The 25,149-nt window shown below is 47.3% G+C and overlaps 1 protein-coding gene across 2 annotated transcripts in view; it reads right to left on the bottom strand.

Annotated features, from left to right (window-relative positions):
- The window catches only part of LOC144792047 (T-kininogen 1-like), a 207,062-nt gene that overhangs the window by 112,339 nt on the left and 69,574 nt on the right, over positions 1 to 25,149 (bottom strand). For both annotated transcript variants that reach the window (XM_078666910.1, XM_078666909.1), the window contains exons 4-5: positions 19,545 to 19,708; positions 3,838 to 3,945 (exon numbers count right to left, since the gene is read on the bottom strand). In XM_078666910.1, the coding sequence (XP_078523036.1) occupies positions 3,838 to 3,945; positions 19,545 to 19,708 (272 nt within the window). The remainder of the gene's footprint in view (positions 1 to 3,837; positions 3,946 to 19,544; positions 19,709 to 25,149) is intronic.

Below are 25,149 nucleotides of genomic sequence, written 5' to 3' on the forward strand. Positions count from 1 at the left end.
TGAATGCTCAAAATAAAAGGTCGTGAGATCAAGAGATTATATCATGCAATTTATATCAGAATTCATTCATGTTTTATCTGAATTGCTTCATTCAATGATAACATTCAATGCATGATAAGACCATCAAAAACAGGTGCAATTATGTGACATTTGGTGAATAGTGGTCAGTACCACAGGTTGCACCTAGTGGTCGCGGTGGAGATCAACATCATAACTGGTTGTACCAGAGTGTAGTACCAAAGATTGTTATGAGCGATCCCCATTGAAGGATTCACCAGCAATGGCTTTACCGGTGGGTAGTATTCAAAACTGTGAACTGCAACAAGTTTAGATATGCATCAGCACTGCATGTATCAGGGTGTAGGACAATGCTATAGCACAAACACATTATTGGCTCAGTAGATCAGACAAATGTTGCCAAAATGAACAATAAAAATATATTAAAAATTACAATCCTGCCAGTAATGTTTGTTTCTGTGTGGAGTGCAAAAAAACGATGGATTTGGGCCCAGATCTTTTGACTGGGGGAGTGTGTGACATTGATCCACATTCAGTCCATCACTTGTTGTTTTTGCAATTGCCGCCCTAAGTGCGCTGGGGATGCCCAGACGTGGGTCCCAGGCACTCCACACCACTTGGAGTCAAGCTAGCCGGGCTGAAGAGAGGTGTTACCTCGAAACCGGTCCGGTCCTCGGATGCTTGATTCCGTTCTGGGAAGGACATGGCGTTTGTAGTTCGGACTGGACTGTTCCCATGGGGCAACAGGGTCAGAGCTGATTTGCATATCGCCATTGTCTAACCCAGGGTGGTGTGGAGTGCAAAAAAACGATGGATTTGGGCCCAGATCTTTTGACTGGGGGAGTGTGTGACATTGATCCACATTCAGTCCATCACTTGTTGTTTTTGCAATTGCCGCCCTAAGTGCGCTGGGGATGCCCAGACGTGGGTCCCAGGCACTCCACACCACTTGGAGTCAAGCTAGCCGGGCTGAAGAGAGGTGTTACCTCGAAACCGGTCCGGTCCTCGGATGCTTGATTCCGTTCTGGGAAGGACATGGCGTTTGTAGTTCGGACTGGACTGTTCCCATGGGGCAACAGGGTCAGAGCTGATTTGCATATCGCCATTGTCTAACCCAGGGTGGTGTGGAGTGCAAAAAAACGATGGATTTGGGCCCAGATCTTTTGACTGGGGGAGTGTGTGACATTGATCCACATTCAGTCCATCACTTGTTGTTTTTGCAATTGCTGCCCTAAGTGCGCTGGGGATGCCCAGACGTGGGTCCCAGGCACTCCACACCACTTGGAGTCAAGCTAGCCGGGCTGAAGAGAGGTGTTACCTCGAAACCGGTCCGGTCCTCGGATGCTTGATTCCGTTCTGGGAAGGACATGGCGTTTGTAGTTCGGACTGGACTGTTCCCATGGGGCAACAGGGTCAGAGCTGATTTGCATATCGCCATTGTCTAACCCAGGGTGGTGTGGAGTGCAAAAAAACGATGGATTTGGGCCCAGATCTTTTGACTGGGGGAGTGTGTGACATTGATCCACATTCAGTCCATCACTTGTTGTTTTTGCAATTGTTTCTGTTTTAAGGCCATGTTTTACCCGCGGTTTCCGTGAGTGGCAAATGGAGGCATATTTTGGAGTCTTTATCCGGCCTGTTGTTTAGTGACATTTGAGCTATTAATTATAAAGCAGAATCATCAAACCATGAAGAAACAAATTTGTTTTGTTTTCCTATTTCACATCACATGGGCAAAGAGGCTGTGTCCTTGACTTCGTCCTGCTTCATGGCTATTGTACATAATTAGGTGCAAATGATAGCTTACCTAACTTCTGCTAAGCAGGTAATAGCGTGACTGATAGTATTTATGATAACAAGAAGTGAAGGCTTGCAGAGTGCCTTTAAGATCTGCACTCGGTACGAGAATTTGTGCAGTATATTCCATGTGTCAGACCACCATGTTCATCTAAGAGTCGATGTTATGTAATATTTGCAAGTTGCCTGGTTGCCTGCACCATGCAAGCGTCAACCTCACTTGTGGGTGCTTGCCTGACATGTATTTTGGACAAACTCATCCAAAACGGCAGGCATATCAATGCAAATGTTTGAGAGATAAAACCACAAGAAGTAGCAAGGGAAATTAGGATCAATCTCAACCATTATTCTAGTTGGGAATATTTCAAATACATGCAAAAAGCAAGTTGTAAGATCCTAAGGGCGGCTGAAAGGATAACAATGGTGGCTTGTAGATGCAGCAAGTTCAAGTTTATGTCTAGAGAGAGAAGGAACACATCCAGGCCACAGCCAGTACAGGTAACAGCTAGAGAGATTTGAACATTTACAATCTAGCACCATGGATACCAGAATGCAGAACACCAAGGAGTGGTGTTCCAGGTAACCAAGACAATGGTAGAAGAAAAGCAAGGTATAAACAACATCATGAGGGAGGCAGGATGCCACACAAGTTTATTTGGAGATTGTGTTTTCATAGCGATTTGTTTAGTTAGGACTTGTTTGATGATCAGCATGTTTACTCTGGGCTATTCTCAACACTGTGTAGCTGATTTTCTTTTCTTCCTCTCCTGTTTGCCTTTTCACCACTAGACCCATATATGAATATATTCAGGAGCCCTCATTTACCTTCGGAGCTCCCCTAGATTTGTTTATTCTCACCCACTCTGGTTTTCCGGCTATACTGGCCTTGAGCTCTAAACATCTTCTTCCAGGTGCTATCTTTAAAGTGGCCCACACCTCCCTCCAGTACAAAGATGTGAGGATGTGAAGTTTATGTATTTTCTGTTTATGCTGCATCATTTTAATGTGAGCTGGCGAGAAAGAATATTTTCTCTATAAGCCTCTTTTCTGCCAGTGTGCTGTTTTTTACATCCAGATGTTTAATTAAAGTTTAATGGTTGATAAAAGTGAGACACCAGGGAGGGGATGTTCATCACTCCAGGCAATCAGAGTCAATTTTAATGGTAGACCCCATGACCTGCATACGATTTTGGGTCAACCACTATGTAGATATGGGGCCCAGTAGCCAAGATGTAGTTCCAGATGGTTTATGAAGTCTGGGTTACAGGTTGGTATGTTCATATGAATCAACCCCACCAGGAGCAGCCTGCCTGCTGCTCAGCCCATCCTCAACTGTCACCACTCACACGCAGGCACCCGAGCATTCCACTCATGTCCATCACACCAACATTCCACACAGAACACTCACACTGCCTGAGCAGCAAGGAACCAGGATAAATGCATAAACAGGATACTACATATCCTCCACAATAATTACAGTACAAATTACTACACACTATAGAACCAGAATTGAATAATCCTAGAAGGAGTTCACAGCTGTTGTTACATTGAGATATTGTTATTTTCTGTTCTCAAAATCCTCAATTTGAGCATGCCAGGATGCAGAAGCTGGCAAGGAGCCATCAAATTAGCTTGAATAATGTGTGTAACAGACAACCATATTAAACAGAGCCAATCGAGGCAGAAGAACTGAGACATGGATTGCTTTCATGAGAGTCAGGAGCACATTATTAAATAACTGTGTGGTTGCTGTTTCTGCACTCTCAGTGGTTAGTTTACCAGAATATTTAAAAGCGAGGCGTTCAAGGGACTCCATGCAAACAGATTTCAACAGATTTCCGGTGCCAAAAATATTGCTTGATAAAATAAGCCAAAAATACTACCACTAAATGTTTGGCAAACCTTCTAGAAAGACTATAACAAATCTTAAAATGGCATCATATAATTCGTAGTAATGGAGTATGAGAAATACATTCTTACTGTGAGGTTTATTTATAATTTACAAAAGGAATGTGTACTTACAGCTTGATTATCTTCAAGGGACTTACAGTCTGAAAGTTCAGTTGCCAACCTGGGGCAGTTGGTTTCCTTGATCGTGAAGTGTATCCTATGTATTTCTGTAAAAAACCACTGAAAAAAGAATAAAAATAGAAAAACAATCACTATAATATCTAGGTGTTAATACTAATACTCTAATACTCTTGAATGCTTCATGCAAGAATTTATCCTGGCAGCCCCTTAATTGGTATGCATCTTCATAACAAACAAGACAGAGAGCGATAGCATGAGTAGGGGCCAACAAGGAACAGGCACATAACTTTAAGAGGGTAGTGAACAATAGGTTTTATGTCGGAGGTAATTGAATATGCAGAATATACAGTACCACCAGGGAATGTTAAGAGACTGTGCAATCCCCATTTGTAAAGCGCAGCACTGTCACCCCTAGGGTGATGGTCTTTCTGGTGTTTTACGAATCCATTTGAAGATTCTGCAGAGCATGCAAAGTGTGTGAAAGCAGGAGGAGGCGATTGCTTCAACTTGTCGTTTCATGGTCAGTGGGATGTCGAAGATGAGGCAGAGATTGTGTGTGTGTAGTGGGTCAAAGTACATGTGGGTCTGTGTTCTACAGACCACCACCTGTTGTCCCATGTGGAGGTGTTCTTTCTGAAGTTTCTTTCAGAAGATCAGCACTTCAGTTTTGTCGGGATTGATCTGTAGGCTGTTGTCTCTCATTCATTCTGCTATCTTGGTGGCACCTTAGGTTGGGAGGTGGTGAGGGCCTGTGCCCACTGAGTTTTGGGGACCTAGCTCCAGCTGCGGTGGGAGGAGATCTGATGCCTGGTGATGGTATGCTTGGCGTCGTTGATGGTGAAGTGTAGAAAGGTTCTCTTACCAGGTGAGTTCTGTGATATGCCTGAATTCAATTGTGTCGCTGGAGGTAGAAATGGGGTTGAGTCTGTGTCCGGCTACATGTGTGGGTTCAATGACCAGTTAGGTGAGGCCAATGTTGTTCAGGTTTTTAAACAATGCAATTAAGTTGGTGTCATTGGGGTCATCGATGTGGAAGTTGAGGTTGCTGAGTTGGACATAGTGATGTGAGTCAAATTCTAGGGGGTGATGAGGTTGGGAATAGCATTGCAGAATGGAAGGTGCAGTTCATCGCTGCACCCTGTGGCAGGCACCTTGAGTTGCAGGAATCAACAGGTGGAACTGTAGGTGCCCCCCTCGGCGTCCAACCGGATGCCGTGCACCAAAGAGTCCCTGCTGTGGGCCCCCAACACACTTTCCGACACGGTTTCCATGTCAGATAGACTGGCATGGAAACCATGTCGGAAACCTTAACCGTAATCTCAAGGGCAGAAAGAGCTGCCCTTGAGATTACAGGCCAGATTCCAACTGAAAGACGGGCTCTCCGAGCCTGTCGGAAGCCAGCCGGAATGACTGGCCAATTTACTTTCCAACCACCGTCATCATAATTAGGTGGTAAGAAAGTAAACCGACCGGCCCATTACGATGCGGCCCAAAAGGCACCAACTGCAGGTCGGGGCCTTTATGGGCCACATGGTAATCGGCCTCCAAATGTACACTTAAACAGACAAAGCCATTTGAAGAACTGTGATTGAAGGATAATCTATCTTTAGCTACACTTTTAATAACAGCTAAGAATGTAGAACCAAGAATAGCTTGTTTGCAATATATCTATAAAAAGAGATTGGAAGCATTGTAAAGTGGGAAAAACAATAGGAGCCAAGGGGGCACAAGCATAACATGTAAGACTATGCTTCTGATGTGGTATGAGTGGACCTTTAGCTTTATGCAGAGTGCCTTGTCATCAGATTACTGTATAAGAATTGTGGTCTTCATTTCTTCAAGTGTTGCAGGAGTGTAAGAATTGTCAAGGAGTGAAAGTAGTGGAGGGGTAGTAGAAGAATGTTTTGAGGTGAGTGGAAAGTGTATGAGATATCTCAAGGGTGCAGCAGAGGTAGACAGAATTATAGTGAAAATATTACAGGGTGAATTTATATGTATCTCACGTGATGTAGTTAGGTATTAGAGCAGGTAGATATGGAGGAGCCGACAAAAATGAAAGCATGGGTCTAAGGTTTGCATACAGGTGGGGGCGTGGCTAAGCACGCAATGGCTGAGGACGTGCCTGGGTAGAGCTCCATGCTTAGCTCCCCTTCCACAGGCCAATTCTCTGCTTCTATTATCTGGAACCGGCCCAAATTCATAGCGGAGCTGTGCGGGGGCGATCTTCACAACCCGAATCTGGGGCCGTGGAACCGTTTCTGGCCACTCCGGTCGCGGTGTGGGCTGGCTGCCTCTCCTACTGGTTCCCCCGGCTGGCGCTTACATCTACGCGAGGCCGGGGATGGACTGTGGACACAGGGCCCTGCTGCTGAAGCCTAAGTCTGGAAACCCCTGAGGCAGACCTGCGGTGCTCCCTGCGGACCCGTCGACCGGACCCCCCATTCATCCTGCTCCGAGGTGAGCTCGCCTCCTGACCTCGACGATGGACGACCCCCCGGGGGAGGGGCCACAGCCTAGGCCTCGCACTCTTAGCTTTGCCGTAGTGCGGGCCTATCGCCTCCCCGGGGAAGCGAAGCTGTGCCTTGAGCCCTACACCCTCCGCCCTGCTGCAGTTGGGGCATGACTCCCGGAGTTGGCAGCAGATGTCCCCTGGTGTGGAAGGGCCACGCTCCGCACTGAGGCGCCTGGGCACGGCCGCCATTTGCTGTGATTGACTGACTGGGGTGGACGGGAGGCCCCTGTGACTGTCGGAGCCGGGTGGGAAGCCGGCTGGGACCGGAGATACCTGCCTGCCAGTCCACGCTCCTGCTGACTGTGGGGATCGCCTGCCTGGGTATATTGGAGGGTGCCGGCCGCGCTGAGAGGTAGCGCCCACCACCCCACCCTGCTCCTGCCCCAGTACTGCCCTTTGGCCTGACACGGGGCGAGCCCACCCGCACGGACTGGCAGCGACACTGTCCTGCACCCCTTGCATGCCCTGGTACTCCTGACTTCAGGGCAGATCGGCCCCCCTGGTACTCGGGGAAGCCACTGGACGCGCTCACACTGCGACAAATGCTGGATTGCCCATGTCTGGGGGAACTAGGACGAGGACCGGTGCTGGTGGTATACAGGACAAGAGGAAGATGGAGAAAGCGGCAAAATCGAATGATCAGGAGCAGTCTGCCTCCAAATTGGACACGATGTTGGCGGCGATGGAGCAACTGGAGGAGTCGATGCAGCTGACCCGCACGTCCCTGGAAACAAAGATTGATAGTGTTGCCATAGATCTCACGCACTTGCGGGCTGACCACGGGAAGTTGACAGACCGCGCCTCCAACCTGGAGGCCACCATGAATGACATTACACCCAAGGTCGCACAAACGGACAAGCATGTGCAGGACCTCCTCAACCATGTAGAATTCCTGGAGGATCGCGCGGAGGATGCGGAAGGGAGGGCGAGAAGAAATAATGTTCGCATTGTAGGACTGCCGGAACGATCGGAAGGCAGAGAACCCGAACTTCACATGGAGAACTGGCTGCGGAACCTGCTCCCAGATGGCACACTCTCACAACACTTCGTGGTAGAGCGGGCTCACCGAGTGCCGACCAGGCCGCCCCCGGCGGGATCCAACCTCAGACTCATGCTCATCCGTATCCTGAACTATCGCGACCGCGATGCCATGTTGCGGGAATCCAGGCAGTTGCTGGAGATACGGGTTGAAAATGTCAAGATCATGCTCTTCCCTGATTACACAATCGAGGTGCAGCGCCAGAGACATTCTTTTTTGGCGGTGAAACAACGGCTCCGCCAGCTGGCCCTGAAATACTCCCTCCTTTTCCCAGCGCCGCTGCGAGTGGTGGCACAGGACAAGACTCATTTCTTTAACACCCCCGATGCGGTTGATGCATGGCTGAATTCTGGTGTGGGTGCGGAACCCAGCGCGACAGCATCGACATCGCCCCTACGGCGCTCTCGTGGGTCCCGGCGCCGCCACAGACGTGGGTCCTCGCCGGCAAGGCGGCTGCGCGGAGAGACGGAGGTGGCCCCCCGGCCAATCTTGTCCACAGTGAGCAACAGGAGGCCCTTCGGATGGTGGCGGAGATCAGCGGCTCCTTGGATACAGACGCCGCCTTGGAAGCGAGCCCGCGCGAAATGCCCAGCGATAACAAACACATTTACGGATTGCCAGACTCACAAGTGTCGATGGAACTACCAGATGTCACTCCGCAGACTGCTGATCTAATCCACTGATGATGGAACGGACTGTCCGGTATGTCCTACCTGCCTCTGAGAGTCACTACTACTATGTTTTAGGCCCGGCTTCCACGGGACACCTGTTGGGCACGGACAGTAGGGTTTTGACCCCAGGCTGAACCTTGTCTTCGACCGGAATGGCGCAGTGAGTATTATCCTGGGTGCTGAGACATTGGGAAAGCTCCGGATCAGTTTGGTGATTGGGGAGTTGGGCGATGGAGATGGCCCTGCCCTGGGGGGTGGGTGATGTGAAATTATCTGCTTCTGAGCGATACCTGGTTGCGGAGCACCACCCCTGGTGGGTCTCAGCCCCTTGAACGAACGAGAAACTGTTGTGCCTGGGCCGACTGGCATGAGACGCCTGTGTAGGGGGGGAGACTTCCTCTACTGGCTTCTACAACGCGCCTGTGACGGTCACGCCGAGTGCTCAGTGACCCCCCCTGGACTAAAGACTTCATTAGCTCATTAGAGTGTTTGGACGCCAACATGTTCTGCTGTCGACCTTTTGGCATTGATTTTTTGCTTTATTTGTTCTTAGCATTGGCTGATTTATTTCTCCCTTTTACCTTTTTTACGCACGCCCTAAGTGTGCACGCTGACCTTCTGATGGTGACTGTGGCTGTGTGGCTTAGCGGGATGATGTGTTGGCTGTTGGTGGAGAGTGGGTGGGGGGGTAAGGGGATGGAGAATTCCTGGAAGTACTATGTCAGTGATTAAAATATGCATGTGGAACCTGCGGCATGCACACGCCGTCGCGCTGTTATCAAATTTGCTCATATCTTAAGCGGCACCATGTGCATGTAGCCCTCTTGCAGGAAACCCATTTAACTGGTACGGAAACGCAGATGTTACACCATAGATGGCGGGGGCAGTTGTATGCTACTGGGTACTAGGCCTATGTGTGAGGGGCGCTGATCTGGGTCCCCCCCGGGGTTCCATTTGCCCTTTCCCATTACAGGGTGGATTTGGAGGGTAGATATGTGGTCATCCACAACAAGCTACATGGCCGCCTGATCGTCCTTGCATCCCTTTACGCCCCCAACACCGAGCAGGGTGACTTCTTTACGCGGCTGTCGACAGTCCTGGCACCCTGGCATTGTGTTCCCTTGGTGCTGGGAGCCGACTATAACTGTGTCTTGGATGTAGCCCTCGACCGTTCCTTCCCGCCCTTAGCCAGTGCACCGATAACTGGGGCCATGAGGGCACTCACGAACTGGGCGTTACAGTGGAATTTGCACGATGCCTGGCGGAGTCGTAATCCACATACTAGGGTTCACTCTTACTATTCAGGCGCACATACATTACATGATAGGCTGGACAGATATATGCTGACAAGTGACCTGCTTCCTCATGTCACAGACACTTATTACATGGGCCGCACCCACTCCGGCCATAATCCTCACATCCTAGAATTGGCTTGGGAGCGCCCACATCCTCCGGTGCCCACCTGGAGGCTCCAGCCTGATTTGCTCTTAGACGCCCCATTCCTTGATGCACTCTGGACGCGTCTTTTACAGTATTTTGATGAAAATAACCACACTGCCTCCACCCCGCAACTTGAATGGGACGCATTCAAAGTTGTCACGAGAGGTCACTGTCTGGGCACACGAGCAGGTATGCAGAAGCAAATAGACGGAGAGTTGACACGTATTGAATCTAACCTATTGCGAGAGGAACGAGAGGCGGTGGAAGGTGATGCGGGCGCTATTGGCGACCAGGGACGCACGTCTGCTTGACAGGCTGAAAAATCTGAACTACGCAGCCCACTCGGCACGCACTCATCACTTTGGGGACAAGCCAGGCAAACTATTGGCGTGGCTGATCAGGCAGGACGCCCGGACCACTCCAGTGACGTAAATTTGCACTAAGCACGGCACCACTGTATACACACAGAGAGCCATCCATGATGCCTTTGTGGACCATTCACAGACCTTTATCGGTCCCGACTGCAGGCTTCACCGGCTGATATAGCAGAGTATCTATCTGCTCTACCCTTGCCTGAGGTAGATGATATGCAACGCGATGATCTCGGCGCACCGCTGACGTCCGAGGAACTACAAGCAGCCATTTTTTCCCTTTCTAATGGTAAATCCCTAGGGCCCGATGGGCTACCCGCGGAGTTTTACAAAGCTTATTCTATCATCCTGATTCCGGAACTATTGCGGATATATGAGGCGGCAATTGCCGACTCTGCACTCCCGCCCACACTGAATGATGCCAACTTGATCTCTCTCCCGAAGCCTGGCAGAAACAAGACCCAGCTGGGATCGTATCGTCCACTAGCCCTCCCTAACACAGATTATAAGATCTTGGCTTCCACACTGGCCCAGCGTTTAGCTCCCCTTGTGCCTGCTCTTGTTCACACTGACCAAAATGGTTTTCTACCGGCCCGTAGCACCTCGGACAACATCCGACGATTGTTTAGGGTGCAGTGTTTTGCCACAAATCGATGGCCCCATTCCGGATTTCTAGTGCTTGACTGTGAGAAGTTGGCCTGGTAGGGGATGTTTCCAATTCTGGAACCACCTACTACCTGACCAAACAATCCCTTATGGTGTCTGGTTGTAAGTCAACCTTATTAGACAAGCTATCCTAGGGGTAGCATGGACTAAGCAGCCTAAAGGCTTAACTTAAGAGGTCGTGTTAAGCGAGCTGTTTTACCACATACAATCCTGTAATACCAAATGAAAGGACACCACACAAGTATATATTATAAAAATATATGTGTTTATTACTAAAAACAATCCCCAGTATTCTTTATGAATAAAGGGGCACAAGCGTTAAATCAAAAAGCACTGTTTAAACATACAAGTTGCACAATTATGGATGAGGGCGGGTGGCCACTCAAACCATATACTAAACAAGTGGTATAAGAGATGCCACTCGAGCAGTGGTTAGGCCTAGGGCCTAGGGAATCGCTGGGAGCAGTCAGGACAAGCAATGCTGAAGTCGGGAATGGCCCTCGGGATTCGGGAGATGTGTGGAAAGCGCACGCATGCACCAATGTTAACCAATGGTGCGTAAAAGTCAAAGAGTTAAAGTTTAAGGACACTTCCGCTGAACCTAGAGGAACAAAACTTAACACACAGACCCTAGAGGTGTGCACCAGTGTGGGAACACCGGCGGAGCAAAGTTACCTCACCCACAGGAAGTGGGTGCACAGGGTCGAAGTGGCGTCGGGTTTTGACACGCAGGCTCTTGGTGCTTGGAGCTGAAAGGGCTGCAGGCGGGTTAAAGATGAAGTGTCCGGTGGAGTCCAAGGGTGGACTCAAGTTGTAGAGTACCTGAAAGCAGAGGGGACAGAGTCTGGGTCACTCAGCAGTGACCAGGGTGGAACCAGGACGGAACCAGGCAATGTCGGGCGCAATCAGGTGGTCGTCGAGGAGCTTCTCTCCGCTGTCACGTGGGCTCTGGGGCATCTGCGACGTCCAGGAGCAGGTCACGATCTGTCCCACGCAGGCTCTCACCGTCGGTGCAGTCGGCTTCAAGTTTGGAGCAAACAAGCCTTGGTAAGAGCAATCCACGCAGGATCGGAAGATTGCTTCTCACTCGGACCAGGAAGGTCAGAGTCGGGGCTCCTTTTCAGGGGAGCTGGTGTGGATCTGGAGCAACCAGAATCACAAGTCTTCTTAGGTAGTTCGTGGGCACAGGGACCACAAGCCAGCTGGCAAGTGACCGGGCCAACGCGTTGAGCCAAATCGTGCCAAAGGGCCCCACGCAGCACTCGTCAAGTGTGGAGGGCTGAACTTCGGCTCAGGAGTAGCTCAGGGTGGGGGCTTCTCAAACCCCGGTGTACAGCTTCGAGGGTCACTCGTGGGCTGCACGGTCAGCATCTCGTGGTCACTTCAAGATGGCGTGCCCCACGCTTCCGGTCGCCTCCACGGGTCTCAGCTTTGCAGGGACTGTGGATCGGGCTGTTAGAAGCTGGGCAGGCTTGATCTCGTCGATCTCAGTCGCTCGAGTTCCGGCGGGAACTGCAACTAAGTAGACGTCGAGGGCTGGATGGTGCCTGCTGCTGCAGGGTGGTCACTCCTTGACCACAAGGGAGATTCTTTGGGCTTCCACGTTGAGATGGAGGGCGAAGGGTCCAGAATATTGTTTCAAATGTTTCTTCCAGGAAATCTGATGTGCATTGGCACTGCTCCCACTCTTATTCCAATCTGGGGGGCGTGATTACCTGCTAGGTCCCTCCCTATGGGTGGGACCCAGGAAGGGGGTGGATACACCCCTTTCCTTTGATCCAGGCCGCCCTGGCACGAGGGCTGGAGTGCCCCAGAACCGGTTTGGCCGGATTATGCAAGGGGCAGCCTTGTGCGCCCCAGGCAGTGTCTGGTTTCTTTCAAACCTCCCTGCTACAATACACTATCTCCTGTCTGGAGGGCGGTGACACCCTCCTGTGACAGGAAACCCTTTGTCCAGGACCCATTTGGTCGAGTTTCGGTCAACTGCAGGGGTCCAGACATTTGTCTGTGGCAGAGGCATCCATTTTGTGGATCTAAGGTCTTTGGAGAAATCAACCGCATTTAAGCAAAGTAACATGTCTTACCCCTCTAGAGGGGTGGAATGCTATCCCCGTCGCCAGAACTGGCGAGGGGATAGTATTCCAAATCGTATGACACCTTACACGACATGTTTTGATAAAGCCAAACCAAAGTTGCTATATAACCGCGAGGATTATAAGGCACTTAAGAGTATATGGTATGGCATTATCCTGAAACAGCTTAGGGAGTTGTTCCCGACAGCTGCAGACAGGCTCAGCTCATGCTAGAGCTCCATCTCACATAAAACCACGCACCCTGCCTCCAGGATTGATGAGGCCTTCCATAGGAGTGGCTCACAGGTTTACATGTGTCCAGATATAGGTTTAGATATAGGTATACTATACCTAAGCAAGGGGTGATTACACCACCTTACCCCAGCTGAGTGATCAGCCAGTTGTGTCAATTTAAGAACCAGTCAGGGGTGGCAAAAGATATGCTGCAGCCCCTGGTAGGCCTTGGTGGCCCCTATGCCCTGGGCACCTATAGTGCATTATACAGGGGCTGACAAGGAGTCCATTTCCAATTGTGGTATGTACCTAGGGTACATGGAATCCATTTTACAGAGAGAGCAGATGGCCTGGGGCCCTGATTAGCAGGGAACCAGGTCAACTAAGTCAAAAAACCAGCTAAACACAGGCAAAAAATCTGGGGTAACCATAGTCAGGTAGCCACCTTCCTACATTGACCTTGAGAAGGCATTTGACTCTGTAGAATGGCCCTACCTGGTGTCGGTGATGATTACATCCACATAGTGGAGCTTTTGTATCAGCGGCCCACTGTAAGCGTCCGCACGGGTAAGCTGTTTTCAATCCCTATTCGGGTGCGCTGGGGAACCCGACAGGGATGTCCACTGTCCCCTTTCATTTTCTCTCTGATGATGGAACCTCTGGCGGCGCAGTTGCGGGCCTCTGGCGTGCACGCAGTATCGATGTATGCTGACGACCTATTGCTATATATTAGGGACCTAACTCGCTTCCCATTAGTGCTTACTGCCATCTTTCGCACCTTCGGAGAGATGTCGGGGCTCAGGGTCAACTGGGCTAAGTCTGGCGTGTATGCTTTTGATGCTGCCACACCGGAATGTGCAATTACAGCGCAAGATGAAAGGCTAGTCTGGTATTCAACCATGTTCCGTTACCTTGGGATATGTATGTATCGAGACCTCACGGATGTGTTGGAAGATAATTTAATAAGGGCAATCTCCTCCCTCCGGGGGCAGATGACCTTCTGGAAGACTCTTCCTCTGAACGTACCCAGCCAGGTTAATTTGACGAAAATGATAGCGCTGCCCAAATTGCTGTATTTTTATGCTAATCTCCCGGTTTATGTCCCCACACGTATATTTCGCGAGCTAGAGAACTTAACCCGGAACTTGATCTGGAACACATGACGGCCCAGAGTGGCTCTGAAGACGCTCTATGCCTCTACGGAGGCTGGGGGGTCTAGCAGTTCCCAATCAGGAGCTTTATTATCTAGCAGCGCAGCTGCAGTGGGCAACTAGCTGGTTGAGTGGGAAGAACCTGGAAGATACAGCCACGGATACAACTAATATGACACTTACACAAATACACACACTGTTCCACCCTTTGGCCAGAACCCGCTGCCCAGCGCAGCTGCATTTGGCGGTAGCGCGCAGGTGCTATGCGAGAAGTATGAAACTTTCTGGCTCCACAAGGCCGTACGCCCCGAACCTGCCACTGTTAGGGATGCCCAGGGACGATGGTGTGTACAAAAGGGGTGGTAATGGACGGAGCATCTGAACCAATCAAACACTCACACCCAGTCAAAAGATCTGGGTTTAATCCATCACCTTTCTTTAGCCCACTCTGCCACCCCAGTTCAGACATGGCTAAATGCAAATCAGTCTGACCCTGTGCCTCATGGGAACAGTCCAGCCCAAACTGCCAAGCCATGCCTCCCCTGGAGCGGAAACAAGCTTCCGAGGACCGGTTTCTGGCATTACAGCCGTCTTCAGCCCGGCTTGCTTGAATCCAGTGGCAAAGTGAGCAAGGGACTCACGTCTGAGCATACCCTGCCACACTTATGGCGGCCAAAAGCGGTACAAAAGGGGGTGGTAATGGACGGAGCATCTGAACCAATCAAACACTCACACCCAGTCAAAAGATCTGGGTTTAATCCATCACCTTTCTTTAGCCCACTCTGCCACCCCAGTTCAGGCATTTGGCGGTAGTGCGCAGGTGCTATGCGAGAAGTATGAAACTTACTGGCTCCACAAGGCCGTACGCCCCGAACCTGCCACTGTTAGGGATGCCCAGGGACGATGGTGTGCTTACAGAGGCGGTGCTGAGTAGCTGGGTGCAGGCTGGGGTGGACACTGTTGGGGACCTATTTGCCGAGGGGGCATTGGTCCCGTTCGAGACGCTGGTTACTGACACAGGCCTCCCAGCAGGACAGTTTTTAACACACGCAACACTTATGCGCACACTGGTACGGGCATGGGTGACCTTTCTGATGAACCGCCAACCCATTTGTTGATACAATACTTGCATGTGATGGGGAACGGGTCCCATGTGGTGCACTGGCTGGCGCAGGCCCTCCACATTCCCACACAATTTTCTTCCCAGCGCTTGAGGGATAGGTGGGCAGCGGATAGGGGTCGGGAATAGACTGACAAGGAATGGGCAGTGGTATTAGCTGGAGCTACTAATATTCCACGCAATTCCCGCTTCAAAATTATCCAATTTCACATCATACACCGCGCATACTTATCCCCGGACAAGATCAATTGCTATTTCGGACTTACCGCGTCGGCATGCCCGAGATGTGGGCTAGTTGATGCAGGCTTATTACACAGGCTCTGGTCCTGCACCTCACTGCATGCTTATTGGCGAGCGGTGTCGGTCTCCTTGGCTGGGGGTGTAGGTGAGGAACTGCAACACACATGGGAAACATGCATACTGGGTCTCTATAAACGGAAGAAGCTGAACAGAGCTCCCACTAGATTTTGGGACCTTGGCTTGATAACGGCGAAAAGGCTCATCACTAAACGTTGGAAGAACAGTGAACCTCCCCAGGCGACACATTGGCGTAGCTCCTTTGATAATTGGGCGAGAGCTGAAAGCATAGCCTTGCACAGGGAGGAAACAGCGGGGCTCCGTGCGTATCCCATAGCCCAGACCTGGGATGACACCTTGGCCGCTTTTCACCGGGCATGCCTTCAGCGTGGAATCACCTAGACGCACTCTTGGTTATGGCGCTGGCACCAGGCTTGGTACAGTGCTGTACTCCTGCACTTGGATCCCAGCGTGGGTAGGGGCTCTGTCGGGGCACACTGGACTCACCCACATAACCCAACCGGACAAATATGGCTCCCGCTGTGTTAAAGTGGAGGCCGTTGTTATTTATTTGCGGTTCATTCATAAGATATCAAGTTGAACAATTACTTATGTCTTCATTTAAAAGAACTGAACAAATACATGGTGGGGGCAAGACATATGGTATACAACATAAAAGAGGGGTTGGCCTAACGGCTAAGGCGCTCGACCTCGGACCTGGGGAACTTGGTTCGAGTCTCGGTAACGATGCCAAAAAACCCCTGTGATTCTGGGCAAATCACTTAATCTCCCCGTGCCTAAAATGAAAGTGTGTCCTCATGTAATGTAACTGGTGCTATGTAAAGCGCTCTGATAACTGATTCTAGTTCGCGCTATATAAAACTAAAAAAAAAAAAAAAAAGAAAGAAAGTGTGTTCTTGACATTGTAAAATATACCTGCATGAAGAGTCAAAAGATATAAAAAAATGTATTACACTATTGTATAAATTTTTGAGAATTCCTATAGCTAACATAACGTGTGCAATTTACCTATACAATGTTTTGATAAATGGATAAGATTAGTGAGAGCACAATATGAGGGTAAGTAGAGAATTACTGATTACTCCAGAGCATGGTCTATCATTTAAAGGAAGGGGAATGTAAGTAACAAAATAAATTATCTAGGTATGTAAAGTAAAGCAAAAGACGATTGATTCACTATGGGTGAAGAATACAGAACATCAGTGGGAAGTAAGGATGAAACTTATGGTCAATGAAATTTGAAGAATGTATGTAAGTTGACTTAATGAGTGGTTTTTGTAGAAGTGATTGAGTAAACTGATAAAGAATGTATTAGGTGTTGTAAAGATTTTTAATGGTAAACTGGTCACCACATTTTGGTGAGTGAAAAAGCAAATATTTTTGGATGGTTAAAAAAAGAACTTTCCATGAAAGCGGGTTGGTTTTTAAAACCACCATTGAGCATTAGATGAAAGTAGCTAAATCTAGCAAATGTTAGCTACTGGCAGGACTAAAGAGAGATTAAGGTTGGAATTTGATGACCAGAGCTTTACCTTGATGTACAGAGGCTTATAAGGGAATATGTAGACTTTTGTTGTCATAAGCAAGTCAAAAAGTTCACACGCCCGCAGTGGTTTGTAACAAATTACCATTTTGACCACGAGAGGAAATGTCTTTAGATGTATTTGGACTGCTAAACAGAAAGATTTAAAAATTATACAGTATATATCTCAATTGTCATGCTTTAAAGATAGTCTGAAGGAACACGCGTTAGTGAAATTATTACCTGATATGTATTACATTTTTGGGATGAAATTTTTATCGAGCTAGATTTTTCCTATTCTATATACATGGGCATTAGTGTTTAACTGGCATCCCATGAAATGAAAGTATTTCTTGAGCAGAATTGTATTAAACATAAAAGAAGTGCATCATATCATCTTGACAGATATTGAATATTTGAAAGGTTAAATAGGACTGCCAAAGAGAGTATACAAATCTCTCAGATGCTTGATGGAGAAATTGGAGATATGAGTTGTCTGAAAGGACTGTTGAATTAAGTTTGACCCCAATACCATTACTCTGAGTTCTCTATTTGAGTTGTTTAAATTATGAAAGCTAACAGCAATATACCTTCCACTCAGAGGAGTTGGAGAAAAGTGATGGTGAATGTGAGTGAGAACAGAGAAGGCAGAATTTGGAATTGAAGAAACAAATGGAAAGGTGTCCTTTGTTGGTAGCAAAACAGCTTAGTTGACCTAGATAAAGCTGGGAGATAGAGTGATGGTTAAACGTCCAGTCGGAAGCCATTGGATCATATAAAAGTGTTCAGAACTGCAGTAAATACACAAGATAGAAGCATTTGGGTTCTTAAAAGAATGGATAAAAACACAAATTGAAGAGTTGGAAGCCTAGTTAAATGTAAGGGATAGGAAGGTATAGAGGGCTCATTGAATTTTCTGTTCAAAAAGTTCGGAAAAATACAGCAGGCATGCAAGAATACCTGCATATCTTAAGGAACATGTAGTTTTTTGTGTTCTGCAAGTCTAACAGTTTAGTAACGACTTCAAAAGTTAAATAGTACATAATGTTTAATATTTTTTTACCTATAGGTTTCTGAATAATGTGTAATTTATGTTGCAAAAAAGTTTGCTGTATCATGTCTATAATGTATTTTGATCCTTATTGATTCATAAGACCTATGGGCCTTATTTAGTTATTGGCGGACGGGTTACTCCGTCACAACGGAGACGGATATCCCGCCTGCTAAAATCTAAACCCTATTGTATCCTATGGGATTTAGATTTTGGCTCAAAGCAAACACTAGGAGATGATGGACGGAGAGCTGAACCTTTTCAGACCCCCCCCCCCAGTCACAGATCTGGGTTGTATCCATCATCGTTCTTTAGCTCACTTCGCCACCCCAGTCCTGACCCAAACCATATGCAAATCAGTCTTGACCCTATTCCTTATGGGAACAGTCCAACCCGTACTGCCAAGCCAGGTCTTCCCTGGACCAGAAATAAGCATCCTGGGTCCGGTTTCGTGGTATCACCCCTAATCAGGCAGGCTAGCCTGAATCCGTACTTAGATTTTGGGTGGCAGGATATCCCCTGACCGAGTAACCAGTCTGCTAATATCTAAAACGGGCCCAAATTCAAATTCTTTTTTGGTTTCTCTAGTTATTAATTAAAGGTATATTGTGTCGTGGAATAAAATGATTGTCCTGAAAATCCTGAAGTAGAGGTAGTGATAATGAAGAGTCCATCACAAGTCAGATGTTGCTAGTCTTGGTTTGTAGTGAAATGTTGTGCTGTTACAGATTAAACTAATGTACCATTTACAAATGTTGGGGTCTACCTACATTTAATTTTGGCTAATGGCCCTCTCAATTCTCCAGTTCTCCCCTCAAAACAAAACAAGAGGCTGTAATGTGATTTTAAAAATAATTGATGCTGCACCAAATTTTACTTTTGCAGCTATTGTATCTGAGAGCATGATTTTCAGTAATTTTCAGCACTGATGGCCAGACATCAGTGTATAAAGAGTAGAAGAATAGAAAAGCTATTATATATTTTTGAAATTGTGCAATTTACACTTGCGACTGACTTCAGGAAACTGCTTACTGTCTCAAAGAATGGTTGTTACATTGACTTTTCAGAGGAAAATCTCTTTGATGACAGTCATAAGGCCTATTCAGTGTTATTTTAACTCAATTAATGACTTAAGCCATTATATCCGGACTGTGGTTAAATGCCTTTGTTTATAGAAACTACACATGACATATACATCTCATTATAAATCATATATGTAAAGGTATGGATTGCAAAATGTAATTTGTTCCCATTGTTGAGCGATTGGTATCATTACTCACTTGAGTGATGTTGGCATCATGGTAGGTGTGTTGCCACATGAAGGTTGACATAATTTTTAAAAGTGGGAGTGAAGGCATATGATGGTGTATTTGTTGGTATATGATGTTGTTTGAGTGAACATTTGATAGTTGGTGTATTATCTTATGAAGATGGGTATTTGGATTTCCGAACTTAGTTAATGATTAATTACAATGCACGCAGTTATCAGTCTGACCATTTAGTAAGAAGATGTTTTATACTTAATACTTACAAAACTCATCGCCTCTAATATTTGATCAACCTTGAAGTAGTTGGTGTTGTTACTTTTTAGGTTGTATTCCACAAGCATTCTTCTAGCTTTATCTTCATAGGGTGCTTTGTCTGTGGCTAATACTGGGCACTCAGGGCATTCAAGAGTAATTAAATGTGGAGGAACTGTGAAAGTAAAAACAGCATTAAGGTTCAAGAATACACTACTGTGAGAAATTGGGTTTTTGGTTGAATGGGGTGTGAACCCCGGTCAAACAACAGCTGCAATCCCTTGATCGGTTAACAAAAAAAAGTCACTGAATCAACCTGTGCTTAACCCTAGGCAGCTTGGCACAAAAAGCAGTGATGCTTAACCTAGAAGCAATGTGTAAAGTATTTTTGCAATACACAAACAGTAAGAAAGTGAAAATACAACACAAGAAAACACTCAACCAATTTAGAAAAATAGAGTACATTTTAATAATTTTTTTGACACTAAAGGAATAAGAATCCAATTAGTAGAACCTGAGTTAAGAATTTGTAAAGTTTAGGGCTCAAAATAGAACCTAAAATATCAAACTGATGACATCTTGTTACGCAAGACAGGGTCGTAGTCGAAAGTTAATGTCAACTGCGATGGAGCACGGTTCGGATTAAAAAAGTGAGTTGGCCCTGTCAGTGCTTATCTTCGGACTTAGAACAATTCTTGAAGAAACATGTCTGATAAGGTAAAGTTTGATGGGGCAAGGCTGCATACGATTATGTTCAGAGTAGGTGGCGCACAGCTTTTTAGGTTTATTTAAGAAACTGATTCTTTTGAATTTTAGACGGTTGGGTGCTCCACCAGGTGACGTGTCCGTCCTAGGCACGTCTATTCAACAAGTGTAAATGGTGTGTCACCATGAAACCATGGTGCCATCCCTGTATATTGGGCACTCCTTCGGTTCTTGTAAAAGCAAGACTCCTAGTATCGTTTGACAAATTGTTTAATCATTCATCTGTATCACCATTATGTTTCATAGTGACATTTATGCGAATTCAGATCGTATTAATTGATCAAACTTTTGGTAACATAAGTGCAACCGATTGTTCCATTGCTCCAATGCATTTCGGGCAGAACATGCCCTTCTTCGGGGAGCTTCTGCAATAAAGCGAAAAACATAGCGCTAAGGATGGGCGTCCATCGTGCAATCTAAATAAAGTTATCAAAACGGTGTGCAAGGTCAGGGTGTTTGTTTAAGTTAACCCGGGTGAAAAAAGAATCCTGTGCGGCATATTTCCGAGTTTTGTGCGGCATGCTTACAAATCGGTGAAAATATAAGCTGTCTGTGAATGTTATACGGTTAACCCGAGTAAGGACAAAAGCCTGTGCGAACCTGCTTGTAAAGATGTTCAGTAACCGTTAACATCGAGTGTACATTAACGTAGAGTAAAACTAAAGCTGTGGGTTTTCGGTGCGGGTAAGCTACGTGACTAACATGCAGTGAATCTAGTAATTACACTATCCAACACCCCTCATAGAATGTGCCAAAAAGAAAGCCCTTGACACCCCAAGGGAGACATTATTCTCTAAAACATCACGTGAACAAACAAACAGGATGGTGCTAGTCTCCAAATTCTCGAATATGAGTACTTCATATAAACGAATAATCTTAAAACACTGGCCGATTATGAGCATTGAACCAGATTTTGGTACTACGTTCAAGGAACCACCTTTATTTGCCTACACCCGCAGCTCAAATGTAAAAGAAATTTTGACTAAAAAGCACCATGAGAGATTGCCTGCAAAGGGCACCAGACCATGCAGAAACTGCGGAAACTGTAACAACATCATCACTGGAACTGTTGTGAACCACCCCATGAAAGGAACTCCTGTGAAGCTATATGTTAATGCTACATGCGACACCTCTAATGTCGTATATCTAATCAAATGTCTATGTGGGAAATGCTACATTGGAAAAACAGAGAGAAAAATAAAGACTCGCATCAACGAGCATAAATCTAAAATCAGACTAAAGAACTCAAAATCTAATGTAGCAACACATTTCAATGAAAATCGACATAACGTGTCCCAACTCAAGTTTTTGATCTTAGAAAAGGTACAAAAGATCGAGGGTATGGACAATAACAAACACCTATTACAGAGAGAGATGGCTTGGATTTACCGTATGCAGTCCATGAAACCCATGGGCCTCAATGACCGTTTAGAATTTTCATGCTTTATTTAACTTTTTGACATTGTTCCCTCGTTATGCGATTGTGTCTTGTATATCAGCACATTTTGTACATCAGCTTATTCACAATATTTTCCTCATTCAAGATGGCCGCACCCCCTGTAGTTTGTTTTTTAGTCTGTCGTTTATGTTCACCAATCTAACTAACACACAGTACTTCCTGCATTACACTCTTGCATTGAGATCGCGACACTGCCGACCGTAGCTGCCGAATACAACGCACCGAGTAAGTTTCTTTACGCTAACTGACCACCGTTTTAGTGTAATTACTAGATTCACTGCATGTTAGTCACGTAGCTTACCCGCACCGAAAACCCACAGCTTTAGTTTTACTCTACGTTAATGTACACTCGATGTTAACGGTTACTGAACATCTTTACAAGCAGGTTCGCACAGGCTTTTGTCCTTACTCGGGTTAACCTTATAACATTCACAGACAGCTTATATTTTCACCGATTTGTAAACATGCCGCACAAAACTCGGAAATATGCCGCACAGGATTCTTTTTTCATCCGGGTTAACTTAAACAAACACCCTGACCTTGCACACCGTTTTGATAACTTTATTTAGATTGCACGATGGACGCCCATCCTTAGCGCTATGTTTTTCGCTTTATTGCAGAAGCTCCCCGAAGAAGGGCATGTTCCGCCCGAAATGCATTGGAGCAATGGAACAATCGGTTGCACTTATGTCACCAAAAGTTTGATCAATTAATACGATCTGAATTCGCATAAATGTCACCATGAAACATAATGATGATACAGATGAATGATTAAACAATTTTTCAAACGATACTAGGAGTCTTGCTTTTACAAGAACCGAAGGAGTGCCCAATATACAGGGATGGCACCATGGTTTCATGGTGACACACCATTTACGCAAGGCTGCATACAGCATCTTCACAGGATGGCTTTGGGTTGGAGCCCTGGTGAAGATTTCTACGTTAAGACTTAGTCACTGAAATGGAAGTTGAAAAACTCCAGCGAGACAAAACAGAGGTCTATGGTCGAAGACAGTACCACAACATTGGATACCCCTTTGGCAAAGGACCACTGATACCTAATTTCTGCTGCGGAGAAGAATGTAGTGGGTGAAACTACGAAGTCAATCTGACCGGAAATGTACCTCGGGCAGATAGGCAAGCAGGTTGGTCCCAGTTACTACCTGGTTCTCAGAGCCCTTTTTGGTCAGGTTTTGTCTTGGCCCTCAGTTTTGGGAACCTTCAGCACCACAGCCAAGGATCCAGGACTGGCAGGACACATTTTGGGGGGTCAGGACTCACTCAGACTGGGTCCAGCTATGAGTTCCAGATAGTGTGAGCCTATTATGTCCCTGTGTCTCTTAAAAGTAGGCCATCAACTTAGCCCTTGGAGTCACTTCTGGCAGTCCTGGGTGAAGGTGCACATGTAGGGCTTAACACCAGGCCTGGCCTGTGAAGGTTCAAGGCAGTCTCCAGGAAGCAGGACAGCCCTTCCAGTTACAGCAGCAGTCTGGCAGACACAGTGCACAGCAGGTCACAGCAGCAGGCAACCCTCTGAGAATACTTCAGCAGCGTACTAGTGAACTGAAGAATGGGTGTGAAGGCCCTATTTTTATACCCTGGTGCCCTTCTTATGGAAGGTGGCAGGAGCTTCTGGGAAGGTGCATGGAATTTCCTGCCTCCCGTGCCCTAGCTCCAAGCTGGCTGTAGTGACAATTCAAGGTCATTTGTCCCTTTGCGTCAAGGTAGAGCACAAGCTATTCAGGTGTAAGTGGGGCTGAGCTCAGTTCTGCCCACCATCCTACCAGCAGATGGTCTGTTAAGGCACACCTAATTCCTCGATTGTGTGACTGAGAGGAATTCAAAAAGGCCAACTGTTAGTTACATCCAGCCATGTGACCCGAGCCAGGCTAAAGGCACAATAGGACTGATGGCAGGAAAATGGCAACTTTCTAAAAGTACACAAACCTCACAACTGCCAATACTGACACACCTTCACATCCTCATTTAAATCAATGATTAAACACTTTAATTATTATGATCAGCATTTATTTGATAAAATGTTGATTTTTAGTGGAATCTCTTTAACAAAATAATTAATCCAGCCCTCAGCTGCCATCACAGGGGAGCCAGCAGAGCCTGTGTGCTCATTCCCCCGCCAACGCTGCCACCACTCTCATCATTGCTGCTGGGAGGTAGGAGACTACACTTCCCAGCAAGCTCAGTGGCAGGGACGCCACACCTGCGGCCGGGACGCACCAGGAGATGCTTAAAAACTGCTTAGGGCTTGATACAGCCCTCAGCCGCCACCACAGGGGAACCAGCAGAGCCTGTGTGCTCATTGACCCGCCGACGCTGCCACCATTCTCATCATCGCTGCTGGGATGTAGGAGACTACACCTCCCAGCAAGCTCAGCGGCAAGACGCTTAAAAACTTCTTAGGGCTCCCGCAGCATGTGGGGCGAGTGACAAAAACAACGACTTGAAATGGTTGGCGGTGAGATTTTGAAAACATTTGATTATTTCTTGTTTGTTCACCAAAACTTTTGAGCTTCAGCCACTGCTGTGGCAGCAAAGATCTGAACTGAACTAAATAGAGAACTGCATACAGAATCTGGTCTCCTTTTATTGAAAATGCTATAAACAGTCCCTGTCACTTTTTATTGGAACTATTTTTAATTTTGTTGCCGGAACTTAACCATCCCACATTGGTTTTAAATCTTATCATTGATACTTTGTTGTCTTTTATATCTGTCTGAATCGCGCCACATAACTGTGTCTGGGATCCTACCTGCTCTTCTGCTCACGGAGGTGTCTTTCTGGTACTGCGAGCCGCCGGGACCGAAGCTTGCCTTGTGACCCGCCCGCCCGCCGGAGGACTACAATTCCTGGCATTCCTAGCGGCGCTTCACGCCGCGCACAACGTGTTCGCGCCAGGAGGCGCACAAAAGGCTGTTTGGAACTCCGCTGCGTGGGGAATCGCGCCACATAAATGTGTATGGGATCCTACCTGCTCTTCTGCTCATGGAGGTGTCTTTCTGGTACTGTGAGCCGCCGGGACCTAAGCTTGCCTTGTGACCCGCCCGCCCGCCGGAGGACTACTATTCCTGGCATTCCTAGCTGCGCTTCACGCCGCGCACAATGTGTTCGCGCCAGGAGGCGCACAAAAGGCTGTTGGGACCCCGCTGCACGGGGAATCGCGCCACATAACTGTGTCTGGGATCCTACCTGCTCTTTTGCTCACGGAGGTGTCTTTCTGGTACTGCGAGCTGCCGGGACCAAAGCTTGCCTTGTGACCCGCCCGCCCACCGGAGGACTACAATTCCCGGCATTCCTAGCGGCGCTTCATGCCGCGCACAACGTGTTCGCGCCAGTAGGCGCACAAAAGGCTGTTTGGGACCCCGCTGCGCGGG

Source organism: Lissotriton helveticus, chromosome 11 (genome assembly GCF_964261635.1).
Source record: "Lissotriton helveticus chromosome 11, aLisHel1.1, whole genome shotgun sequence".
NCBI classification, from domain to species: domain Eukaryota; kingdom Metazoa; phylum Chordata; class Amphibia; order Caudata; family Salamandridae; genus Lissotriton; species Lissotriton helveticus.